Genomic DNA, 24,342 nt, shown 5'->3' on the forward strand with positions numbered 1-24,342 from the left:
AAAAGGATCACCTCACTTCTGAGCCCCCCTCATTAGCACACATTCAAACTTCTCCCTCCTACTTGCTTTAGTGGGGTGAGCCAAGGGTGGGAATGGATGGATAGGGAAAGCAGTGTTTATAATTATAATGGAGTAAATTAAATATAAATACAACTCCAAAGCTGTATTCATATTTAATTTACGTGCTTGTTGCATTAACTGGATAACCCAAGATAACAAAATGTTACCAGTTGGATCATGGTTCTAAGCCAAGAAATGCTCAAAGAAAAGTTGTATATTTATTAATGGATCCCTGAAAACTAAAAACCATGCCTACATAAGCTCTACAAAGGGCATTCACTACTTTTTGTTCACATTTTGTATGTTCTGTATCTGTTACAGTGCCAGATAAGGTAGCCATGGGATAAATGTTACTATACAACATCAGGGCAATAGCCAGACACAAACCTAAACGAATAAAGAATTAAACCGCATATAGATGCCAATTTTCAGCACATAGAAAGAGACTGCTTTATGATATTGAGAGGCAAAATAGTTCTACGTCAGGTTCTTAGGAAGAATGCCATATTTCCTTGTCTTTCAATACCAAGCACAGAGTCTGCCATTGAATTTAAGTATTCATTTATTTTCCTTAATAATCACTAACATTTATTGGGTTGCTTACTATTATTCAGGCATGATGCTAATTAACTCCTTTACATACACTATACTTCCTAATTAACACAAAATCAGAGTATGTTTTAGAGCCAGAGTTTAAGTCTTTATTACTCTAAACCAGTACTCTTAACCACTAATCAGTACTGCTTCTTTATCTTCTGACCTAAGTAAACAAAGCAACTCTCACTCTGTAAAAGTTCTTGTACTCAAAAAACATTATAACTAAGGCATAATTTTAAAAATGACCTTTGCTTGATTACCTTTTCACTTAGAAAAAAACAATGATTCTCTGTACAGGGAAAATTTCTATTCCATAACAGTCTGTACTATAAGGCTATAAACTTGTCATTCAAACTGGGGCATTTTCAAGAGTGAAAGGGGATACTATTAATAATTAAACCAGGACTAAAGGTATAAACTGGGATGGTCCTGGGCAAACCAGGATGTGTAGTTACCCTACCCTTAACTAAATGTTTACTTCAGATCTTACACCATTATTCAGCAAAGCCCAGGGAAGTTTATGTGATGGTGGCCGTTTATATGATGGTGGCCATTTATGAGTTGGTTGAAAGGTTAAAAAAAGGGTGGGTGTGGTGGTGCACACCTATAATCTCAGAGGCTTGGGAGGCTGAGGCAGGAGGACCTCAAATTCAAGACCAGCCTCAGCAACTTAGTGAGGCCCTGTCTCAAAATACAAAATAAAAAGGTGAGGTGTGATATGGCTCAGTGGTTAAGTGCACCTGGGTTCAAAAAAGAAAAGAAGATAAAAGACAACATGAAACTGAACAGTGGCATACCTGCAGGGCAGGGGCTGCCAGTGACATCAGTATCTAGGACCTTACTGCTCCTTCGGACGACTTTTCCTACCTATGAACATGTTTGAATACATTTTCCCTTGAGGAAACTCACATGACTAAAAATCTGGATTCTAATAGAAACAATTTCAGAAAAAAGGTGCCTTTAAAAACAGACAAGGGGGGCTGGGGATGTGGCTCAAGCAGTATCGCGCTCGCCTGGCATGCGTGCGGCCCGGGTTCGATCCTCAGCACCACATACCAACAAAGATGTTGTGTCCACCGAGAACTAAAAAATAAATATTAAAAAAAAAATTCTCTTAAAAAAAAAAAAACAGACAAGGCAGTCAAGTCTGCTTCCCACCAACCTCAAGCAAGCCCACCGTGAATGTGCCATTTTAGAGGCTTTTCCAGAAAAGAGCACTGTAAGCCACAGGCAGATTCCTTGCACCTCCTGTGACCCTGCGTCCTTAAGCCTTAAAGAGGCTTGTAGCAATTGCACCATTAGAAAAAACTAAAAAGCATGCAACAGAGCACTTACAAAGTGTGACCATACACACACAAATTAATCACAACACTGATGGGTGGCATTGCTGAGAATTCAGAAAGTTACACTTCTCATCTGGCTGCAAGTTTACAAATTATATTTCAGCTATGGGTGATTCTGCTGTGTAACTAAGTGAATTCAGTATTCCTGCTACAATTATATCTAACACAGATGCATAGAGGGACTTAATTGAATTTTAGTACTCCCAAGGGGAAACCATTCAATTGTATGCTATCATAGAACTAAGACTTTATAAAAGACTTAGGTGAAACAAGCCCTCCTCTGCATGTGATCCTTTATGAGCTTCTTTAAAAATCACTTTCATACTAAATGATTTTCATCACTTTCAGTCAGCACAGGATATTAAGATACCTCGCCACTAGCAGAAGAAATATTACACATATAATGTTAAATTTTGAAAGTTCTCACAATTTAAATGTTTTTTGGGGGAATTTGTCAAGGGTCAAATGTAAGGTAAAATAATAAAAGTAGTTAGGGAATAATTTTCAATTATCAAAAAAAAACTAGAAGAAAATTATAAATTTGGAATATGGCTGCAGATTAATGATGACACTCACATTTGCTTTTAGCTAGAATTATATCAACTCAGTAAGGCATAACACTGGGCAACTCCTTTCATTATTCTGAATACATCTTATTTTCTATTTTGTTCTGTTCCATCATTTGAAAACCGCTAGTCATAAATTGCCAAAGTAATTTAGCACCCCGTATACAGGATGCAACCTACAATTTGGAAAAAAAACACCACTTCAATGAACGTTTGCAATTACTAATAGTGGGATGAACATCTCTTTTAAAAAATATTGTTTTAGTTTTCAGTGAATCTTTATTTATTTGTACTTGGTGCAGGGAATTGAAGCCAGTGCCTCACACATGCTAGGCAAGTAAGTGCTCTGCTACTGAGTCACAACCCCAGCCCTAAATATCACTTTTTCCTAAATATTTTTTAATTTTAGGTGAAATATTTCTATTTTTACATTTATGTGGTGCTGAGGATCAAATCCAATGCCTTGTGCATGCTAGGCAAGCACTCTACCAGTGAACCACAACCCCAGCCCCTAAACATCATTTTTAAATAAATAAAGTTTACTGGGCCGGGATTGTGGCTCAGTGCTAGAGTGCTGGCCTGGCATGTGTGAGGCACTGGGTTCAACCCTCAGAACCACATAAAATAAATAAGTAACTTAAAGGTATTGTTTCCATCTACAACTAAAAAAAAATAAGAAGTTTATTAACTAAGAAGATGCTTATTATAACCTTTCAAAATTGGAAACTACAGTAAAAATTTATAAAGGGAGGTCTCTAGGACTTAAAATTTGGAAATTATTGCATACTGTCACTTTAAAAATTTCTTAGCTTTTAAGCTTGATTAGTTAAACTCTTATATATACTTTCTTCACTTAACCGGTTTGCCAAAGTGTGACTTTAAAAAAGTACACATTTACTTTTGCATATATTGGAAAGAAGATAATACTTTGAATCCCTGATTCAGAGACATTAGTGTTTAGCCCAAACCTAAGTTAACAACAACAAAAAGGTGAGGGTGTGTAGGTGGAGAGGGTTAACCTAGAATGACAGAAAGCAGGACAGGGAAATTGCAAAGGGATGCAAGGGAAATTTTTTTAAGGAGATAGAAATGCTCAACATCTCTGTGTTGGTGGTAGTGTGGTGCTGGGGCTGGAACCCAGGAACTTGTGTGAGCTAGGCAAAAAATCTACCACTGGGCCATACCCCCAGTCGACTCCATATCTTGATCATGCTGGTGGTTATATGACTCTAAACAATGTTCAAAACCAATTTCATCATATGTAAATGCCCTTCAATTTAAACAAACAAAAAAAGGTGAACTGGTTTAAAGTCAAAAGAAAAATTTCAGCCAATTATGGTACAAGTGTCAAAATTTATTAAGATGGTATGCGAATATCTGCTCCTTGAGAAACAGTGTGGACTGGGGTAGAGTGTTTGCCTAGTATGTGCAAGGCCCTAGGTTTGATCCTTAGCACTGAAATTAAAAAAAAAAAAAAAAAGAAAAAAAAGGAAAGAAAGAGTGAAAAGGGGTGGAAAGGAAAGTCCAAATTGTAATTTTAAAAACATACAAAATCTTAACATTCATCATTCATAGAAGTCTAGAGGCTGGGCGTGTAACTGAGTGGTAGCACGCCTGCTGTGCATGCAGAAAGACTAAAATTCCAAAGTAGTATATAATACTGTAGGTTCAATAAACTGTTCTGACGAGTAGAGGAATGTTCACTTGTGGGGGCTCCAGAGCCACTGAGAGAAAAATATATAAAAAAAGAGAAACCTGCTGTTCGTATCAGACAGACTTTGTTGTTATCAAAGGCAAATTTACACCAAAGCATTAGACATATAAAAATCACTTTCTTTCTTCAACTAATCAAAGCAATGATATAAGTCTCCAGATTGCTTTTTCTAACATTTCTAACATTCTATTCCTGTCTTCCATCACTTTCCAAACAAGGCCAGTCCTGAATAGTGATAATCATTCAACCTTCATGTCTCCAAAAATCATGTATTTTCTTTCCAAGTGGAAACAAACATTGTCTGCCATCTAGCATTAGTTGAAGAATTACTTTGAATACCACCTGTCTACTACATCTGAAAAGCCCTAAGAACACAACTATTCCTTATGGGTCAGCGATGGGAGAAAAGGAGGGGAATTCTCCAAGTTGATATAGTGACTTGTAAATTTACCTTGTTGGAGTCTCAATTTCTATATTTTCAAAAGCATTTTTGCCTGATTTCAATAGTACAGTATTTAATTAGGAATCAAGCACTCCTACCTCCAACTTCTAAGAATTGGGTGCCCTCTGAAGACATTTTTAACTATCATTCACTCTATACCTGAATGTGTCTGTGAGGATAGAAAGACATACTGTAATTATTGGTTCATTAAGCATCATAATGTTCCTAGTTGAAAAGGGATGTGCCAGTGCTGTTAAAGTGTGCCTAGTAGTATTTAATCTTGCTAATTCCTTAAGAAGAGAAGCCGAAAAAAGGTGGGGTAAAAATACACAACAGAGTGGTAAAAAATCTGGTAGAGTTAAGGAGGCAACAAAATTAAAACATCAGACATCAAACCCCAGTCCCAGAGAGCAGTATATGGAGGCAGAAGGACAGGAATTCAAGTCACTTGTCTTAGATTCATACTGAGAATGCCAGAGATCCACGTTTAAGTTTAAAAAAAAAAATGCCTTAAGAAAGACCACTGCTTCTGAACAGTCAGTTCACTTAGAAATAACATATCCTGAGTAAACGCTTCCAAATAACTACACAAAGGGAAAAACACTACATGACAGGCCTTTACTTCTAAAATCTTTCTAGTTTATCTGGAATCACACATTGATTTTGGGGCAAAAAAGAAAATCACTACATAGTAACTATTGTAACTCTTTCACTGATAAGAACACTTTAAAGAAGACTAGGATTTGTCAACAGGTGATCAAATCTGAAAGATAAAGGTCACCTGTTATCCTTGGGCTGGGGGCACAACCTAGTGGTAAAGCACTTACCTAGCTTGTCTGGGTTTCATCCCCAACACCAAAAATAAGAAAAAAAAAATTACCCTTATTACTATCATGACTTCCAAAACGGAACTGGAATTATGTAGGATTAATGATAGTTATCTCATCTTAAAAATACTAGGATAAATTCTGATACATGCCTTCAGACTTTTAAGGCTGAACTATGTGAAGTTGCCAATATTCAAGAGTTTCCAGTGTATATACAAAACCAGCAACTTCCTAGTGAAGGCATTATTTTGCTGTTTTTGCTCTTCTGCAACAACAACAACAAAAAAAAAGGTTACAGGAAAACTTGACTCTGTCATTTAAAAAAAAAACTTTTTTAGTTGTCAATGGACTTTTTTAAAAAATAATTCTTTAGTTGTGGATGGACTTTATTTTATTCATTTATTTATATGTGGTGCTGAGAATTGAACCCAGTGCCTCACACATGCTAGACAAGTGCTCTGCTACTGAGCCACAACCCCAGCCCCTCTCAGTCATTTTTAACTCAGAATGCATTTTCCACAAAAATTAAAAGTAAATGGGGCCCAAGTCTGGATTCCAGAGACTATCTAACCTTCAGGCAGCTTGATACATATCATTTGCAGCAATACAAAACAAACAAAAAACCTATTGTACATCAATGTTTATAGCAGCACAATTCATAACAGCCAAACTATTGGAACCAACCTACATGTACATCAATAGATGAATGGATAAAGAAAATGTGGCACATGTATACAACCAAGTATTACTCAGCCATAAAGAATGAAATTATGACATTTGCCGGTAAATGGACTGGAGACCATCAGCTACATGAAATAAGCTAGACTCAGAAAGTCAAAGGTTGAATGTTTTCTCTGATGTAGAAGCTAGACCAAAATAAGTGGGGAAGGACTACGGGGGATTCCACGAAAACAAGAGAGAGATCAATGGAGTAGAGGGAAGGAAACGGGGAGGGAGAAAAAGGAAGGGAAGGAGAAGTACTGGGAACTGAATTAGAGCAAATTATATTCCATGCTTGTATAATTATGTCAAAATGAACCCTAATATAATGCATAACTAAAATGAACTAAAAAAACCCCTACCGCAATGCTACTAGCAAATAAACTAAAAGTCCGGAATATTTTATGGCCCTTGAAAACTGCTTGAAGAAGATGGATTTAATTTTAGTTCAGCAAATCAAATTTCAGAAAGAAATTTCTGGAAATTTTCAATTGTCTAAAGGTGGCGGTTCTTTTTTTTTTTTTTACAGTTGATTTAACTTCCAAAAGATGAAATGGGCTGGTCATGGAGGCACATGCCTGTAATCCCAGTGACTGGGGAGGCTAAAGCAGAGGATCTCAAGTTTAAGGCCAGTTTCAACAACTGAGACCCTCAGCAACTTATCAAGACCTTGTCTCAAAAGAATAAAAAGGGGTGTGGATGTGGCTCAATGGTAAAGTGCCCCTGGATTCAATACTGGAATTAAAAGAGAGAGAGAGAGAGAGATGACCCAGTTATCTCACTCCTCAGCATATACCCAAAGGACTTAAAATCTGCATACCATAGTGATGTGGCCACATCAATGTTCATAGCAGCTCACTTCACAATAGCTAAGCTACAGAACCAACCTAGGTGCCCTTTAATAGATGAATGGATAAAGAAAATGTGGTACATATACACAATGGAATATTACTCAGCCATAAATAAGAATGAAATTATATTTTTGCTGGTAAATGGATGGAACAGGAGGCTATCATGCTAAGTGAAATAAGCCAATCCCAAAAAATCAAAGACCGAATGTTCTGATATATGGATACTGACTCTCAATAGGCAGGGAGTTGGAGGGGGGTCAGACATAACTTTCCTCTGTTCAAATATGAATACATGACCAGTGAAACGTCACATCATGTACAATCACAAGACTGGGAAGTTAAATTCCATGTATGTGTATTTCAAAATACATTCTACTGTCATATATAACTAAAAAGAATAAAAAACTTGGAAAAAAAAGAAGTGAAATGGCTTTTCTGTCTCAATTCATATTTTGCCAACAATATGAGGACAGTTATATCATAAGGTAAAAATGTACACATTTACAATTAAAGCAAATTCTAGAAAAGTGTAACTCCAAACTAAATATTCTACTTAAACAATCTCTTCCACAAAAATCTCCATGCCCTCCTGCTTGTTTCTTAAGTCATGCTAGTTTTACCCCTCCTTGCTATTCAAGAATTTGTCTTAAAATGTGTATACTCCTTACAAACATAGCTTCCTGGAGGCATCATGTCTTAATCATCTGGAGTCTCAGTGCCTAACACTGGGGTTTTGACCGTAGCTGACCTTCAGCTAATAAAAATGTGTGAATTAAAACAGCTTTCTGCTTTTGGTGAAGTCAGACACAACTAAGGTCAATCAACTCCTACCTATAATTAGAACTCAAAATCTTGGATATAATGGAGCACACATGGGACTGGGAACCAGCTCTGTAATCCTGAATAAATCAAGAATCACCAAGGTTTTAAGTTTTTAGGAGGAGGAACTTTGTGTCACAGTAAAGTCCCATCAGTTTGCTCCAATGCCTAGCCATTAGGTAATCATTACTGACACAGCCACCCTGCACCTGTATGCAAAACCCTCACTTCATAATGATGCAGAGCTCCACTTTAAACAAAAGTCAAAATCAGAGTTTGTCAGGTCCGCCTACAACACCTCCCATTCTACACAGAGAAGTGGACTCTGCAAAGGCACACAGGGAAACTGATCTTTGCAAGCTTGCCTAATAGGGGCTCTTCTCTCCTACTTTTAAGAGCAGGGATAAGAATTCTGGCAGGCCTTATCAGCAAGTAAAGATTGGGAATGTTCCATTCATGCTGCTCCTTCAAAATTTCTAGCATAACAGCAAGGTGATAAAAGGTCTTCCAAAATCAGACCCAAAGGAAGGGGGGTAAAAAAACCCAAACAACTTAGTTTATGATGAAAACAAGAAACAAAAATGGGTTGAGTTGTAATTATTATTATTATGGTACCAGGGATTGAACCCAGGGGTACTTAACCACTGAGCCATATCCCAGCTTTTTTTTTTTTTTTTAATATTTATTTAGAGACAGGGTCTCACTGAGTTGCTTAGGACCTTGCTAAGTTGCTGAGACTGGCTTTGAACTCATGATCCTCCTGCCTCAGCCTCCCAAGCCTCTGGGATTACAGGTGTAAACTGTAATTGTAAGTAAAAAACAGTTCAAATTGCCTCTTGAGACAAGAATTAAATATAACAAATTGTCCAGCTCGATAGTGCTATTCAGTAGATTTTTCTTTGGTGGCACACAACACCTGTGCCACCTGGTAAGGCAGCCACAAGAAACGTGGCTCTTGAGCATTTGGAACGTGGTTAGTATAAGTGAGAAAATGAATTTAAAACTTTATTAAAATTTAATTAATCCAGAATCAAGTTGGTCACAGGGCCTACTGGCTCTGCAAAGCACAGCTCAGCTCTAGATTCTCTCAGTGATTTTCAACCAGAGGCAATTCTTTCCATCCATAGTGGACAACGGCCTCCACCAGAAACCATTTTTAGTTGCCACAACTCTGGGGAGAGAGTACTACTAGCATCTGGACATTGGGAAGTCAAGGATGCTGCTAAACATGTTGCAATACACTGGACAGCCCCCACAACAAGGAATCATCTAGCCCAAAAGGTCAGGAATGCTGAAGTTGGCAAACTTTGTCCAATGTTTGCTCAAGGATGGAATTAAAGTAAATTCAAGGGTCGGGTGTGGTAGCACGTCTGTACTCTCAGCTACTTAGGAGGCTGAGGAAGGAGTATCACAAGTTCAAGGCTAGTCTTGGCCATTAGAGAGATATAGATCTTGTCTCAAAATAGAAAATAAAAAGGGTAAAGATGTAGCTCAGAGGTAAAATGCCCTGGATTCAAATCCCCAGTATTGCAAAAAATAAAGTAAACCCAAGGCAAACTGCAGTACACCTTGTTTAAACACAATACCCAGGAAGAGATTTTTCAAGTAACAGGAAAAGGTATAAAGTTGCAGACCTTACTGGAAAGTGTACTATGTGTTATGTGGTGAATAATTTATTAAGATTGTCAACCATTAGTAATTACTTCCTGTGGCATTTTTTCACTTGAATATTAACATAAGTAAACACTGTGAGATTATTCTACAGGGCCCTGTTTTAAATTGGACATAGAGTACTGAAGGCTCAAGACCCTAGCCCTACTCCTACTCTCCTGCTTGAATCCCTCTCAATCAAGCTACATGGTTTCTTAAGACATCCCTCATTTCAGATACAAGAAAGCTGATACTCTTATGAAAGAAAAACATATCAATATAAGAAAGTGGTTCTGTCATGGCAGGACTGCACGTTTACATACTACCCCAAGAAAGAGCAAGAGTACAGAATTATATTTGAACCAAAGGAAATGTAAGGAGTGATTCTACTAAATGATGACAGCATACCCCCTCTCTGAGATAGTACTTGAAACTTTAGATGTTGAGTATGAAATAACACTGTGGTTTCTACAGCCATATAAATTATGCACAGATCAGTTTAAATAGGATCATTCAGAACTGTTGAGATAGCTCTCAAATTTATGTTAGCAGTGCAGAAATTAACCCAGAATAGTCTATTCCTCAAAGAAATGGGAATAATGGACACAATTCAATGTTTCACTTTGATTCAAATTATTTTTCAGAACACAAGGCATCAGATTTCATAATATGGGAATACCTTTTCTACCCACCGAGCATTAACAGAAATTGTTCATTATAAGTTAAATTTCCTATTATTTCATTAAATTAAAAAAAAAAAGAAACACAATCCTAGCTCTAAAAAACTTACATTCAGAATTTTCACACTGGCCTAAGGCAAAAACTTCCAGTCTACATATTCTGAATTCCTAAGTTTTGTGCAATTTTTGTGACAACCCCACCTTTAACCATGCTGGAGTTCCAGTACCTCTTCAGGTCTTTATTTGGAGAGTTTAAGATCTTTTATCATCAATTAACATTTAGGGAGTATCCACCATAATCTACTAATCAAATGTCAGAAAAGTAATGTTTAAAGCAGGATTCCAACCCACTCTGTTTTGCAGATTTGCTTATGAAGAGCTATTTTTAGAGAAAAAAAATCACCCCATTTCTTTCAGGTTTCTAACTGAAAGACACAAAGCCCACCTCACCTTCTTATGAAATTGGAAGCAACACAGAAGAGACATTTTTAGCATCATTTTATATTCAACTACTATGTTACACACATGATCTTGACCAGGGTTTCTCCGGCTCAGTACTACTGACATCTTGAGTCAGATAATTCTCTGGTGTGGGTGATTGTTCTGCGCAGTGGAGAAGTTTAGCATCATCCCACCCCCACCTTGTGACCATCTAAAATATCTTCATTTGTTGCCACTGACCCTCAGGGAACAAAATTGCTCATGGTTGAGAACCACTGATCTTGAATGAAATTCGAAGTTCTAACAGGTAGGCATTGTGCTAATCAGAATACTTAAGAAAAAGATACTATCTTTTCCTTTTCTTGTCTTCCATCCAATTTATGTTAAACAACCAAGGAATAGGCTATACCACTGTGTGCCTGTGAAGCTATATCTGGCTCAACTTCTACAAATTTCTGCCTTCAATTCTCAGTGACAAATGAACAAATCTATGGCAGCTGCTGCTTTGAAAACAATATGTTTTTTCTGTCCATTCAACATTAAAAGGAAGCAATCTTAAAACACCAGAATTGCTCCTGAATTCCACATGTAAGAAAAACTTGTCTGCATCAAACTGGACAAACAGAATCCCAAGCTGGAAAGAATAGGGCTCTGAGGAAAGACAATGTCAGTCACCGAAGGCAGGTCTCCATTAAGAAACCCAAGCACCTGTTCTCATTTACAAGCCCTAGATCGGGACAATTAGAGACCATTTCAACCGCCAGAGCAATCAGCCTGGTACATCACGCTGCTGTTCTCCTCCAAGGGAAATCAGTGTAAAGAGCTGGTGGATGGGGGGTTGACGCCAAGGTCTCTTCTGGACAGCAGAAGGGAGGAGCCAAGAAGTTGTGGAGCAGCTGCAATCCCCGAAAGTAAATTCACAGTCTATGAAATACCCACCCCTTTTTAGACCCCCGAGGTCCCTTCCCGGGGTTAAAAAATCAGAATCACGTGGGGGACCTTGTTAACCATGCAAATACGAGTCCAACCCCCCAGAGGTTCACACCCTAGGGCTGAAATTTTGTGTTTTTACTAAGGGCCCTGTGCACGCTGAAGTTGCAAGGCCACTGCTCTTAACAATTTTCTTCCGAACTTGGAAACCACAGAAAACCTTGCAATTGGCTTCGAAACCACTGGGGCTTCTTTCCTGGCGCTCGTGGGATCCAAACTGGTAGCCGCCGTCACCCGAAGGGGCCTGCCCAGGCTCAGGCCGGCCCCTCGCGGAACCTCGGCAGGCCCTGAGGTCGGCCGCAGCAGAACCCTGCCGTGACGTGGCCAGGCCCGGCCGCACGCCCTCGCGGCCAGACCTCCTCGGCGGCCGGTTAGCCCCCGGCCCCTCCCCGGGTCACAGTGGCAGCTCGCGGGGAAACAGTAGCCCCGGAGGCGGGGGCCTGGGCCACAGCGCCGTCCTACCCGCCCGACGGACCTTCTCTAGGGACGCGTCCATGGCTGAGGCGGCCGGCGGAGTCCGGTAGGTGGCCCGGCAGTCCCGGGCGCTACTTCCGCCTCCCGCGCCCGGCGGTGGTTTCCACGCTGGCAGCGCTGACGTCCCCCGCGCCCGCGGCCGGCGGGGCGGAGACGAGGAGGAGCTGCCGGGAGGCGCTGCCGGGTGGGGAACCTGCCGGGTGCGGGAGGCGAGGCGGGGCGGGGCCCCGTTGAGGTGGGCGTGGCCCTCTAGGCTTCCGTACCTGGCCGTCACGCCAGCCAGCCCTAACGCTTCCAGGTGAGAGGGGGAGACTAGTTGGTGGAACCGTAACAAATTCACTTTGTTCAGAAGTCTGTCGCAATCATCGAGGTTGAAGTAAAATAATCACAAATTATCATTCGTGTAGTTAAGGTCTGTAAATAACTAGTGACGCACCTGCAGTTTCCGGTCCAGGCTTCCAAGTCTCTCCCACCCTCAGCATCCCTCAGGAATGGGATAGGCCATTCACCTCAGGAGGGTGGGGCGGGCGAGCATCCTCGCGCATGCGCAGGATCGACGGCGACCAGCGAGCTCTAGGATGTTTTTAACGAATTCTGTTCCGAGAGGGCGCTGGTCAGAGCCCGAGTGATTGTCTCAGGTCTTCCCACAGTACTCTAGACCGAGGAGATTTTGAGGCAGCTGGTCCAGCTTCCTCCTTCATGTCACAATTAAGACTGTCGGGTGAGGGGTAGTAAATCTGCTGCGGCTCTTCCCTGTTATATCACAACAGCCCCCAGATGTAGGAAGCCTCGGGAACCTCGTCTCGCAGGTCAGTTGTGGCCAGGGTTCTTCCCAATCTTCCTCACCCTGTGATGCCCCCGTCGTCGCTCCGCTCAGCCGCAGGAGCGTCCCGTTTCTGACGAGTGCGCGGCATGATTTGCGAGCACCGGTCTCTCCAGTTAGGGAGGCCGAGGTTCTCAGCCCTCGTCCAGCTGCAGGCAGTAGCCCTGGCCCGCTCGGAGACGACGACGGTCCAGCCACAAAACCATTCCTTTTCTCTCCTGTTCATACACTTCTCTTCCGAAATCTGTGTAAATGGTCGCTTTTTCCACGTAACAATTATATATTTTGAGCTATCTTGTATTTTAGCTAATTGCTCCATTAATTACATTATTTTCTAGCAAAGGAAACCTGCGTGCTCGTTTACAATGTACAACAGAAAATTTGTGACTCTCCAAAGAGCTCTGCAAACGAAAGTAATGATCAAGTTTATACCCTCCAAGAGCTAAAAATTGTGCCTATGTTTGAGTAAGGCAAGTCACTTTCCCTGTGAAATTATGAAAATTTTCAAATACTGAGAAAAGGTCAAAAGAATTGTACAATGAACAACCCACGTTTCCACTACCTGGAATCTGCGGTGCTCCCTCCGGTCAGAACTAGTGGTGGAGGGATTGAACCCTGTGCCTTGTCCATGGTAGGCCACATCCCCAACCATACAATTAACACTTTTTTTTTTTTTTAAGAGAGAGTGGGAGAGAGAGAATTTTAATATTTATTTTTTAGTATTTGACGGACACAACATCTTTGTTGGTATGTGGTGCTGAGGATGGAACCCGGGCCCCACGCATGCCAGGTGAGCACGCTACTGCTTGAACCACATCCCCAGCCCTAACACTTTTCTTTTATCTGCCTTATCACTTATAGTATCCATATACTCATCCATCCACACATGTTTTGGAACATTTAATCTTTGATCACCCAGGTGTAATTAAAGACTAATGTTATATGGCCAGTGGCACAGGCCCTTAATCTCAGCTACTCAGAGGCTGAGGCAGGAGAATCCTATCACCAGAATGGGCATCTTAGCAAGACCCTGTCTCAAAATAAACTTTAAAAAAAAGGACTGGGGACATGTTTCAGTGGTAGAATATTCCTGGGTTCAATCTGTAGTACCAAATAAGAAAAAAACCTGATAACTTTAAAAGCCACTTCCAATGATCTTTGGATTCCTTTACAAAGTGTATTCTACAAATCATGCTGTAGAGATAAAAGTTTATTGTTTTAAAAGTAGCCTTTGAAACCCCAACAGGAAAAAATGGGAAAATTTGGTTCATTTAAAATTTAGCCAAATACTGATAGCCAAATAGGACAGTTAGGTGTTAGAAATGTATACTAAACAAGATCCCTGCCCTTAAGGGAAACTATTTTGGGCAGAGGTCTTTTAATCTTGGGCCAGGTGGTCTGTGAGACTATACCCAAAATGTTGTGTGTAAGTACATTTTTTCTGGGGAATGTAAAATGTCCATAGCTTTAATACTCTACCTCTTCCACTCCAGCTGATAAACTATAATGCAGCATTCTTTGGGGCATTAAAGAGTTATGAATACAATATTATGGGAATCCAGAACAGTAAACCACTAATTGTGGGCAAGTTTAATCTCCGTTGATATATGTCTTATATGTGTTGTTAATAGACCTTTCTTGATTAATGGGCAAAAAGGAAACCAAGAATTATGTGACTGTTTTTCCATTTGGATTCATTCACATGATTTTTTTTTTAAGACAGAGAGAGAGAAGAGAGAGAGAGAGAATTTTTAATATTTATTTTTTAGTTCTCGGTGGACACAACATCTTTCTTTGTATGTGGTGCTGAGGATCGAACCCGGGCCGCACGCATGCCAGGCGAGCGCACTACCGCTTGAGCCACATCCCCAGCCCCATTCACATGATTTTATTGTGACCTAGGTAATAATTTCAACCATATTGTAGATGAATATTTTAGACTTTAAGTTTTAAAATCGACCAACTGATACATATGAATGATTTAATTATTAATTCACCATTGCAGTGCAAAAATTTTAAATTACCAAAGAATGGCAAGTGAGTAATGGGGTAAGTGGAATCACCGATGTCTTCAACTTCATCCCAGGGAGTAAGTAGATATTTCTAGAAAGGCTAAATGAAGACACAGAGCTTTAAATACAATATTTGGACATAAAGAAAACCTCTAGAGGAAATAAAATTAACAGAAATCGGGCATTGCAGCTGGTAAGAGAAATAATGTAAATGGCAATAAATTTCTTATTTTGACAGTATGGAGTCAGTAGGTTCTAAAGAAACTTACAAGGTTTTGTTTTTTTACATAAGTGGAAGTGTTTATAACATGGGGTTAGGGGATGAAGATGTGGAAAAAGAAATGGCAGTGTTAAATTTTAAATTTATTATTCTGCACTGTTTGGATTTACATTATCTGTATGCTTTTCTCTTCTGGATTAGAATTTTTTTTTTTTTAAGTAAATAGCTTGGAAGAAGAAGCCAATTTCAATCATTTTTGAATCACCTGAGCTACTTCAGAAAAGTCTACAATTCCTAACAGCAACTCAAGGTGGCAGCCTTGAGATGGATTGTCTTTTCTGTTTCATTAGTGACAGTTGTTGCTATAAAGAGTATACATGGATGGAGATTTCTTGGAAAGCTGGGAATGGAACCACCATTTGACCCAGCTATTCCCCTCCTCGGTCTATTCCCTAAAGACCTAACAAGAGCATGCTACAGGGACACTGCTATATCGATGTTCATAGCAGCACAATTCACGATAGCAAGATTGTGGAACCAACCTAGAAGCCCTTCAATAGATGAATGGATTAAAAAAATGTGGCATTTATACACAATGGAGTATTACTCTGCAATAAGAAATGACAAAATCATAGAATTTGGAGGGAAATGGATGGCATTAGAGCAGATTATGCTAAGTGAAGCTAGCCAATCCTTAAAAAACAAATGTCAAATGTCTTCTTTGATATAAGGGGAGTAACCAAGGACAGGGTAGAGACGAAGAGCTGGAGAAGAAGATTAACATTAAACAGGGATGATAGGCGGGAGGGAAAGTGAGAGTTAAGGGAAATTGCATGGAATTGGAAGGTGAGCCTCAGGGTTATACACAACTACATATAAGAGGAAAGGAGGAGTAGGAGAAAAATTATATAAGTGGAAGAAACGATTTATAGTAGAGGGGATGGAGAGAGAGAAGGGGAGGGGAGGGGAGAGGAGGGGAGGGGAGGGGGGACAGTGGAGAATGGGATAGACAGCAGAATACATCAGTCACCAGAAAGGCAATTTGTAAATCAATGGAAATGTAACTGATGTGACACAGCAATCTGTATACGGGGTAAAAATGGGAGTTCATAACCCACTTGAATCAATCTGTGAAATATGGTATATTAAGAACTATGTAATGTTTTGAACAACCAACAATAAAATAATTTAAAAAAAAAGAAAAAAGAGTATACATGGTAAAAAAAAAGAATATATATGGTTGTTTATATTTCAGTTTCATGTTTTATTTATATTTTTATTAATTTTTAATAAAAAATATTTTTTATTAATTTGGCCAATATCACTTTCCAACATTTACCCCCTCCCTCCTCTCCTTCCTCCGGCTGGTGCCTTTCCTCCCTTCTACTGATCTCATTTTGATGTTCATGAGATGCCCCCCTCTTGCCTTTCTTTTCCCTTTTCTTCTCTAGCTTCCACATATGAGAGAAAACATATGATCTTTGACCTTCTGACTTTGGCTTATTTCACTTAACATAATGTTCTCAAGTTTTCCTGTAAATGACATAATTTTATTTTTCTTTATGGCTGAATAAAACTCCATTGGTGTATATGTACCACATTTTCTTTATTCATTCATCTATTGATGGATACCTAGACTGGTTCCATAGCTGTTATAAACATGGGTATTTGTGTATCACTATTGTATGCTGACTTTAATTTTTCAGGATAAATATAAAGGAGTAGTATAGCTGGGTCATATGGTGGTTCCATGCCTGATCTTTTTTTTTTTTTTTTAAAGAGAGAGCATTTTAATATTTCTTTATTTAGTTTTTAGTTTTCAGCGGACACAACATCTTTGTTTGTATGTGGTGCTGAGGATCGAACCCAGGCCGCACGCATGCCAGGTGAGCGCGCTACCGCTTGAGCCACATCCCCAGCCCATCCATGCCTGATCTTTTGAGGAACCTCCATACTGATTTCCATAGTGGTTGTACTAATTTACACTCCCATCAACAGTGTAGAAGTTCCTTTTTTCTCCACATCCTCTCTAGCATTAGTGTTTGTATTTTTTTTATTTCCCTTACTGGGAACTGAATTCAGTGGTGCTTTACTCCCAGCCCATTTAAAAATATATATTTTTAAATATTGATGGGCACTTATTTAAATATTTATATGAGGTGCTGAGAATCAAACCCAGTGCCTCAAACATGCTAGGCAAGCACTGTACCACTGAGCTACAACCCCAGTCTCCATAGCCCATTTATTTTTATTTTTTTAAATTGTGAGACAGGGTCTCACTAAATTGCTTAGGGTCTTGCTAAGTTGCTGAGTCTGGTCTCAAACTTGCCACCCTTCTGCCTCAGCATATCCAATCACTGAGTGTGTGTCCCATTGTGCCCAGCTATTTTGTGATCTTGATGGCTGCCACTCTAATAGGAGATGAAATCTCAGTGTAGTGTTGATTTGCATCTCCCTAATTGCTAAAGATTTTGAACATTTTTTGAAATATTTTAGCCATTTTTATTTCTTCTTGTGAGAAGTGTCTGTTTAGTTAATTTACCCATGTATTGAGTTATTTGTTTTTTGGTGGTAATTTGCTGCTGTCCGGCTGCAGCAAAATAACGGGGGGGGGGGGGGTGACGAACAACTTGTGTACATTGATACAGCAGGAGTGGGAGGCGTTTATTGTAGGACCAGAGGGGTATTTATACATTCCACACAGCTTATCTTAATTAACATAAACTAGATACAGCAGTCAACCAATAAGAAATCTCCACACTTAATGGCTTGCTGGTGCCACCTCACAAACCACTCCCCCTGGCAAAATGCAGGCGCCATCCTGACTTGTTTATAGACTCTAACAGTAATTTTTTTGTATTCTTTATGTAATCTGGATATTAATCCTCTGTCAGAAGAGCAATTAACAAAGATTTTCTTCTGAGAGATAAAGGTGTAGTTTTGTTCTTCTACATATAGATAACCAGTTTTCCCAGTATATCTTTTCTCCACTATATGTTTTAGGCACCTTTGTCAAGGATCAGACAACTATGTGTAGGGGTTTGTCTGTGTCTTCTATTCTGTACCATCAGTCTATGTGTCTGTTTTTATACCAGTACCATGCAGTTTTTTTTTCTTTTTTTAAATTTGTTGATGGACCTTTATTTTATTATTTGTATGTGGTGCTGAGAATCGATCCCAGTGCCTCATGCCTGCTAGGCAAGCGCACTACCACTGAGCCACAACCCCAGCCTGCAGTTTTTGTTAGTATAATTTGAAGTCAGGTATTGTGATGTCTTCCGCATTACTTTTTTCCTTCTTTAGAATTGCTTTGGCAATTCTGGGTCTTTTGTTCTTCCAAATGAATTGGAAGACTGTTTTTTCTAGTTCTGTGAAAAAAGTTATTGGTATTTTGATGTAGATTGCATTGAATCTTACATTGTTTTTGGTAGTATGAACATTTTAACAATATTAAATCTGCCTATCCATGAACATGGACAGTATTTCCTTCTTCTGAGGTCTTCTTCAATTTCTTTCTTCACTGTTCTATAGTTTTCATTGTAGAAGTCTTTTCACCTCCTTGGTTAGATTTATTCTAAGGTATTTAATTTTTCTGAGGCTATTGTGAATGGGATTGTTTTTCTTATTTCTTTCTCAATGAATTCATCATTGGTGTATAGGAAAGGTACTGACTTTTGTATGTTGATTTTATATCCTGTCACTAAGATAGTGTTAAGGGAAAAATTTTTATTCAGATCTGCATAAAAGATCTGGGTTGTTGATGCATGCCTGTAATCCCAGCTATTTGAGAAGCTGAGGCAGGAGGATCACAAGTTTGATATCAGTCTGGGAAACTTAGCAAGACCCTGTCTTAAAATTTAATAAATTTAAAATGGGTGGGTAATGTAGCTCAGTGGTAGAGCAGACCTGGGAGTGATTCCCAGTACTGCAAAAATAAATGAATGAAAGAAATTAGTTATCATTGACTGACCTATAACCTGCCCCCATGAAAGGAAACCACTAAAAAACCCTATAAACCTAATAGAGTCCCCTCCCAAGTCCAGGTCCCTTCACCCTAGAAAGAATATTAACCACTAACTTGATAGCACTCCTTCCTATGTTTCCTGTGTAGTTTTTTACCTAAACAAGCTTCCCTAAACACTAGCTTTGCTTTTTCAAAAAGATAGCTTTTCCATACCTTTTAACTCTAGGTTTTCCCTAACCCCTCTCTTTTTCTCCCTTGCAATGGATTTATTGAAGATTCCAGATTATTGTTCTAGAATTTCCCTTGGTCAGGATATTTCTGTGATCTCTGTATTTTCTGCAACTTGGTAGTTTGATCTAGGCTTAATTGGACTCAGGTTTGAAGTTTTAGGGAAATATTCAGGGATATCACTGTGTTGTTGATCAAGAGGTGTATAGTATCTGCTTGTTTATTTGGGTTGCTAGCATCCATGAATCTTTTTATTTATTTTGCAGTGCTGGGGATAAAACTTAGGCCTTTGTGCATACTAGGCAAACACTCTACCACTGAGCTACATACCCATTCCACTAATTTTTTATATACTTTTTTGGTTCTGGGGATTGAACTCAGGGGCACTTTATTATAGAGTTATGTTCCCAGCCCTTTTTATTTAATTTTGAGACAGGGTCTCACAAAGTTGCTGAGGGTCTTGCTAAGTTGCTGTCTCACATAGAATTTATAATCTTTTGCCTCAGATTCCTGAGTTGCTGGGATTATAGGCCTGCACCACGGCACCCAGCTCCCACTAATCTTTTTAAGTTTATACCATTTCCAGCCTTAATGAGACGAGTTGTGACTTTTCTTATGATACATACATTTTTGATACCCAAGAGAGGTTTCTGAGAGCATAAGATTTCAGAATATTATTTTATTTCTCCCTACTTTCATTTAAAAATTTTTTTGGTAGTTGTAGATGGACAGAATGCCTTTATTTTATTTGTTTATGTGGTGCTCAGAATCAAACCCAGTGCCTCATGCATGCTAGGCAAACGCTCTGCCACTAAGCTATAGCCCCAGCCCCTTACTTTCATTTTTATTTTGACGTAATTTCAGACTTGCAGAAAAGTTTCAAGAAAAGAATTTTCATAAACTTTTCACCCAGATTCCCCAAATGCTGACATTTTGTCATCTTTCTTTATTGTTCTCCACATGCATACATACACACAAAATAATAATCTGAATCACTTCAATTGGTTGCATGATGCCCATTCATCCCTAAATGACTTAATGTGTTTTTCCCCCCAATAAGAACACTGTCCTCCACAGCCACAGTACAATCAGTAAAACCAGGTTAATTTCCTTAATACAACACTGTTTTCTAATCAGTAGACTCAATTTAGATTTTGACAGTTGTTCTAGCAAAGCCTTTTATAGGAATAAAATAATTTCGAATAGTGTATGCTAGAATGGTTCTTTGGTCTTTGTGTTTTACCACTTTAGACCTTTAAATCAAAGACATAAAAACTAGATTATGCTTTTTCCTGGTTGATATTGTAGCCTACTGATAGGGACTCAGATTGCAGCTCCAGGTGGAGCTGGGCTTGTTGGTTTTTCCCCTTCTAAAGACTACTTGGGCAAATTACTTAACCTCTTGGTGTTTTAGTTTCCTCATCTGTAAAAATTTTGGTCATGCTTACTTGCTTTTTTTTTTTTTTGTCATTTTGTTTTCGTTTTTGTTTTAGTCCAACATTTAATTGTCAAGTTTCCTCACCACTCAGTCCTTTAATACAAGCCCTTTCCTTATTCTACATGTTCCCATCCTCTATTACTACAGTTAATGTCCTTACCATTTTTAAAAAACTGAGAGTCACCTCATTAAGGGGTTGTAAAATCAATTTAGTAGGTTATGACTAGCAATAGTTAAAAAACAAAACAAGGATAGAAACATGAGGGCACATCAAATGGAATAAGGCTCACTAGGAAACAACCCAAATGTCAAACCCAAATTTGAAAAAGCAAACTGGAATCTATTCCTATAATAAAATAGAATATTATAAAGAAATAAAAGGAACAAACTACTGAACTATGTAGATTAGGATTTGGCAGACTTTTTAGTTTTTTTTTTTTTTTTTGGTAAAGGATGTAAATATTTTAGGCTCTGTAGATTATCTCCACCTTAGACACCTTCAGCTGTTTATAGAGTAATGGGCACATCCTTTACATGGCCCTCAGGTATGATTTGGCCCCTGTCTACCTCTTGATCTTGACTGTTAACAAAAGCCTTCACCACAAGTTGTTTCCTTTAATGGGACTGTTCTTCTTTTCTTTCCTTTTTGGCTTCTATAATTTCTAAATCCTTTCGTAGGAGTTTTAATATCACTTTCTCAGGGGAATGTCATAAGTGCTTAGAGGCACCTAGACCTCTTCAGTGTGCTTAGCAAAACTGCAAATAATTTAGGATGGTTTTTTGTTTGTTTGGTATTGGGGATTGAACCCAAGGGCACTTAACCATTGAACCACAGCCTTAGCCCTTTATTTATTAACTTATTTATTTTTTGGTGGTGCTGGGGATTGAACCCAGGGCCTTGTGCATGCAAGGCAAGCACTCTACCATCTGAGCTATATCCCCAGCCCACCCTCAGCCCTTTTTTGTATTTCGTGTTGAGACAGGGTTTCGATAAGTTGCTGAGGCTGCTTTTGAACTTGTGATCCTCCTGCCTCAGCCTCCTGAGCTGTTGGAATTACAGGTGTGCAACACCGGTGCCTGGCAAAAGTAATTAGTTGCTTAATGTCTGTCTTCTTTGGTGTAAATGCCATTTCTGCAGGCAGAGAGGAGGTTGTGTTTAATATTATTTTAATTGTCTTTAATATTATTCTATTCCCAATGACTAGCCAATAGGTGAGTCAAAAAATTAATCATTGAATGTATGAATAAAGAATATATACTGGCACAATGAGTAAATTTCATTTTCCAAATATTTCCATTGTTTTCAGTCTGGGTATCATGAGTATCGTATTTTAAAGACACTCTATGGGCAGAGAGGAAATTTACCTCCCCAGTGTAGCTAGCCCACTGTGTGGCATGCAATTATGGTTCCATGAATAATTATTGAATACATTGGTTAGACAAGTGTTTTCCGAGGGTCCATTTTAGTCCAGGGAGTACTGTAGAAATTAGGGATTCAATGGTGATTAAAAAAGGTTAAATCTTTGCCTTTTTTGATTCTTAGATTCTATTGAAATAGATAACAAATAGCAATATAATATGTTAATTACTTGTAAATTTAAGGAAAATAAAGTAGGATAAAAGAATAATAAATTATGAATGAATCCATCCCTCAGCTATCAAGTTAAAATCTTATGTTCTAAATACTGAAAATGTTTGTTCAGTGATAATCTGCTAGACATAGAAGAAAAGTAAGCAAAACTAACCACTGCCATCAAGATGTAGTGATTTATTAATATTAAAGACTGTAGAAAACATTCCCATAGATATTTTTCTGGTACTAAAAGGACTTTTTTTTAATATTGGAAAGTTTTCCGCCATCATCTAGTTATCACAGAAGCAGAGTTGGGTATTAAGTCTTGGAAAATCTGAAGCAGATACATTAGGATTGATGTGGTCATGTGAAATCAAGAATTTAAAAAGTTTTTTTCAAAACTACAATTTAATTTTAATTTGTTCAGTTTTATTTACATTTTATGAAAGTACCAAGATTTTTCTAAAATGGTGTGCCCAAAAGGTAAATGAGCAATGACAATATAAGAAGAAAAAACGTGCAAATAGCCAATAAACATGAATAAAAGTTCACCATTACTTGTCATAGAAGAAATGCAAGCCTGGCCAATGGCCCTTGCCTGTAATCCTACAGGCAGTAGGATTGCAAATTTGAGATCAGTTTGGACAATTTAGTGAGACCCAGTCTCAAAATAAAAAAGAAGACTAGGGATGTAGCTCAGTGGTAGAGTGCCCCTGGGTCCAGTCCTTAGTACTGGGGGAAAAAAAAGTTTGCTGTAAGAATGTCTATAGTAGCATTGTTTATAATGGTGTAAAATCGAAAATAGGGGCTAGGGTTGTGGCTCAGTGATAGAGCACCGAGCCCGTGTGGAGTGCTGGGTTTGATCCTCAGCACCACATAAAAATAAAATAAAGGTATTCTGTCCAACTACAAACTAAAAAAACCAAAATATTTTTAAAAATAGAAAGCAACCATCAAATAATGTAATACAAAGTAATCGCCACACTGGGAACAAAAACCTTGTGCTTGCAGGACACACCTCCAAATTAAAGCAGCCTTCCTATCATTCAGGTCAAGAAATTCTAGAGCCAACATGAAGAATGTTCTGGAATACACAATTTTCCTCTGCTTTCATACCACAATCCACACAGATGACTTCTGTGACCTCAGAAGGTGTGGCGGTTTCTTCTCCTCAAAAGCACACCATTCTGCAGCAGACACCAGTGTGGGTGTCCTCTAGTTGAATTCAATTCTGACATCATCTACCTGGAGATAGCATTAGATCCCACAGGTTGACATTTCAGTCCCCAAGACTGCCCTCACATCAAAGCCAGTCTTAAGTCTGGGCCTCAGGAACTACTGATCAAGGGGCTATAAACTGGGGTTCCCACACCTCCTGCTCAGGTTCATTTATTTTCTAGAGCAGCTCACAGAACTCAGGGTGGAGTGTTGGCCTCTGAGATCGAAGGTCACCCTCTGGACACTTGCATGGGCCCAAGTGAAGAGTCAGTTGTTTCAATAGGCTCCAGGTCACAAAAGCAGCCATTAAGTTTCTGAAAAAGAACTCAGGCTGCCATTACCATTGAGACCCAGAGGCATCATCCCCAGTGAAGCTCATGGGAGCATATTGCTGAACTAGGTGACCTCTCAAATTGTTGATAAAAGCAAGTAACTGAAATCAACTGAAGCAAGAGGACTTATTCAGGTTTTCCCTCAGTTCCACTACCTTTCCTGGAAGGGTGGACCATTGGTCTTAAAGCTTTTAGGCATAGAAGTCTTTCAGTTGTCAGAAACTTCAGGGTTGGAAGAAAAAGAGTTTAGACATTGTGGGCCAATCGGTGGTTCTTATTAAGCCCCAATTTATTTTTACAAAATGAAATAATAGCAGCTACAATAAGCATCATTGTCATCGTGTGCGTGTATTTTTAATA

The 24,342-nt window shown here is 38.9% G+C and overlaps 2 protein-coding genes across 11 annotated transcripts in view; one reads left to right on the forward strand and one right to left on the reverse strand.

Annotated features, from left to right (window-relative positions):
- The window catches only part of PDXDC1 (pyridoxal dependent decarboxylase domain containing 1), a 54,768-nt gene extending 42,162 nt beyond the window's left edge, over window positions 1-12,606 (reverse strand). For 4 of the 9 annotated variants that reach the window (XM_081298721.1, XM_081298725.1, XM_081298718.1 and 1 more), the window contains exon 1: window positions 12,176-12,605. In XM_081298721.1, the coding sequence (XP_081154847.1) occupies window positions 12,176-12,196 (21 nt within the window). In that variant the 5' untranslated portion in view covers window positions 12,197-12,605. Of the gene's footprint in view, window positions 1-12,175 lie in introns of all 9 variants that reach the window. The other 5 variants (XM_081298723.1, XM_081298719.1, XM_081298722.1 and 2 more) reach the window with 5 other exon arrangements.
- Window positions 1-24,342, forward strand: part of MPV17L (MPV17 mitochondrial inner membrane protein like) — a 77,033-nt gene that overhangs the window by 36,229 nt on the left and 16,462 nt on the right. Inside the window, exon 1 of one of the 2 annotated variants that reach the window (XM_081298736.1) lies at window positions 17,059-17,115. The exons of the other annotated variant lie outside the window; for it this stretch is intronic. Coding sequence (XP_081154862.1) covers window positions 17,109-17,115 — 7 coding nt within the window. The 5' untranslated portion in view covers window positions 17,059-17,108. Of the gene's footprint in view, window positions 1-17,058; window positions 17,116-24,342 lie in introns of those variants that run through there. 2 annotated transcript variants of the gene reach the window in all.

This window comes from Spermophilus citellus (assembly GCF_964194105.1).
Source record: "Spermophilus citellus genome assembly, chromosome: 6".
Lineage (NCBI taxonomy): Eukaryota > Metazoa > Chordata > Mammalia > Rodentia > Sciuridae > Spermophilus > Spermophilus citellus.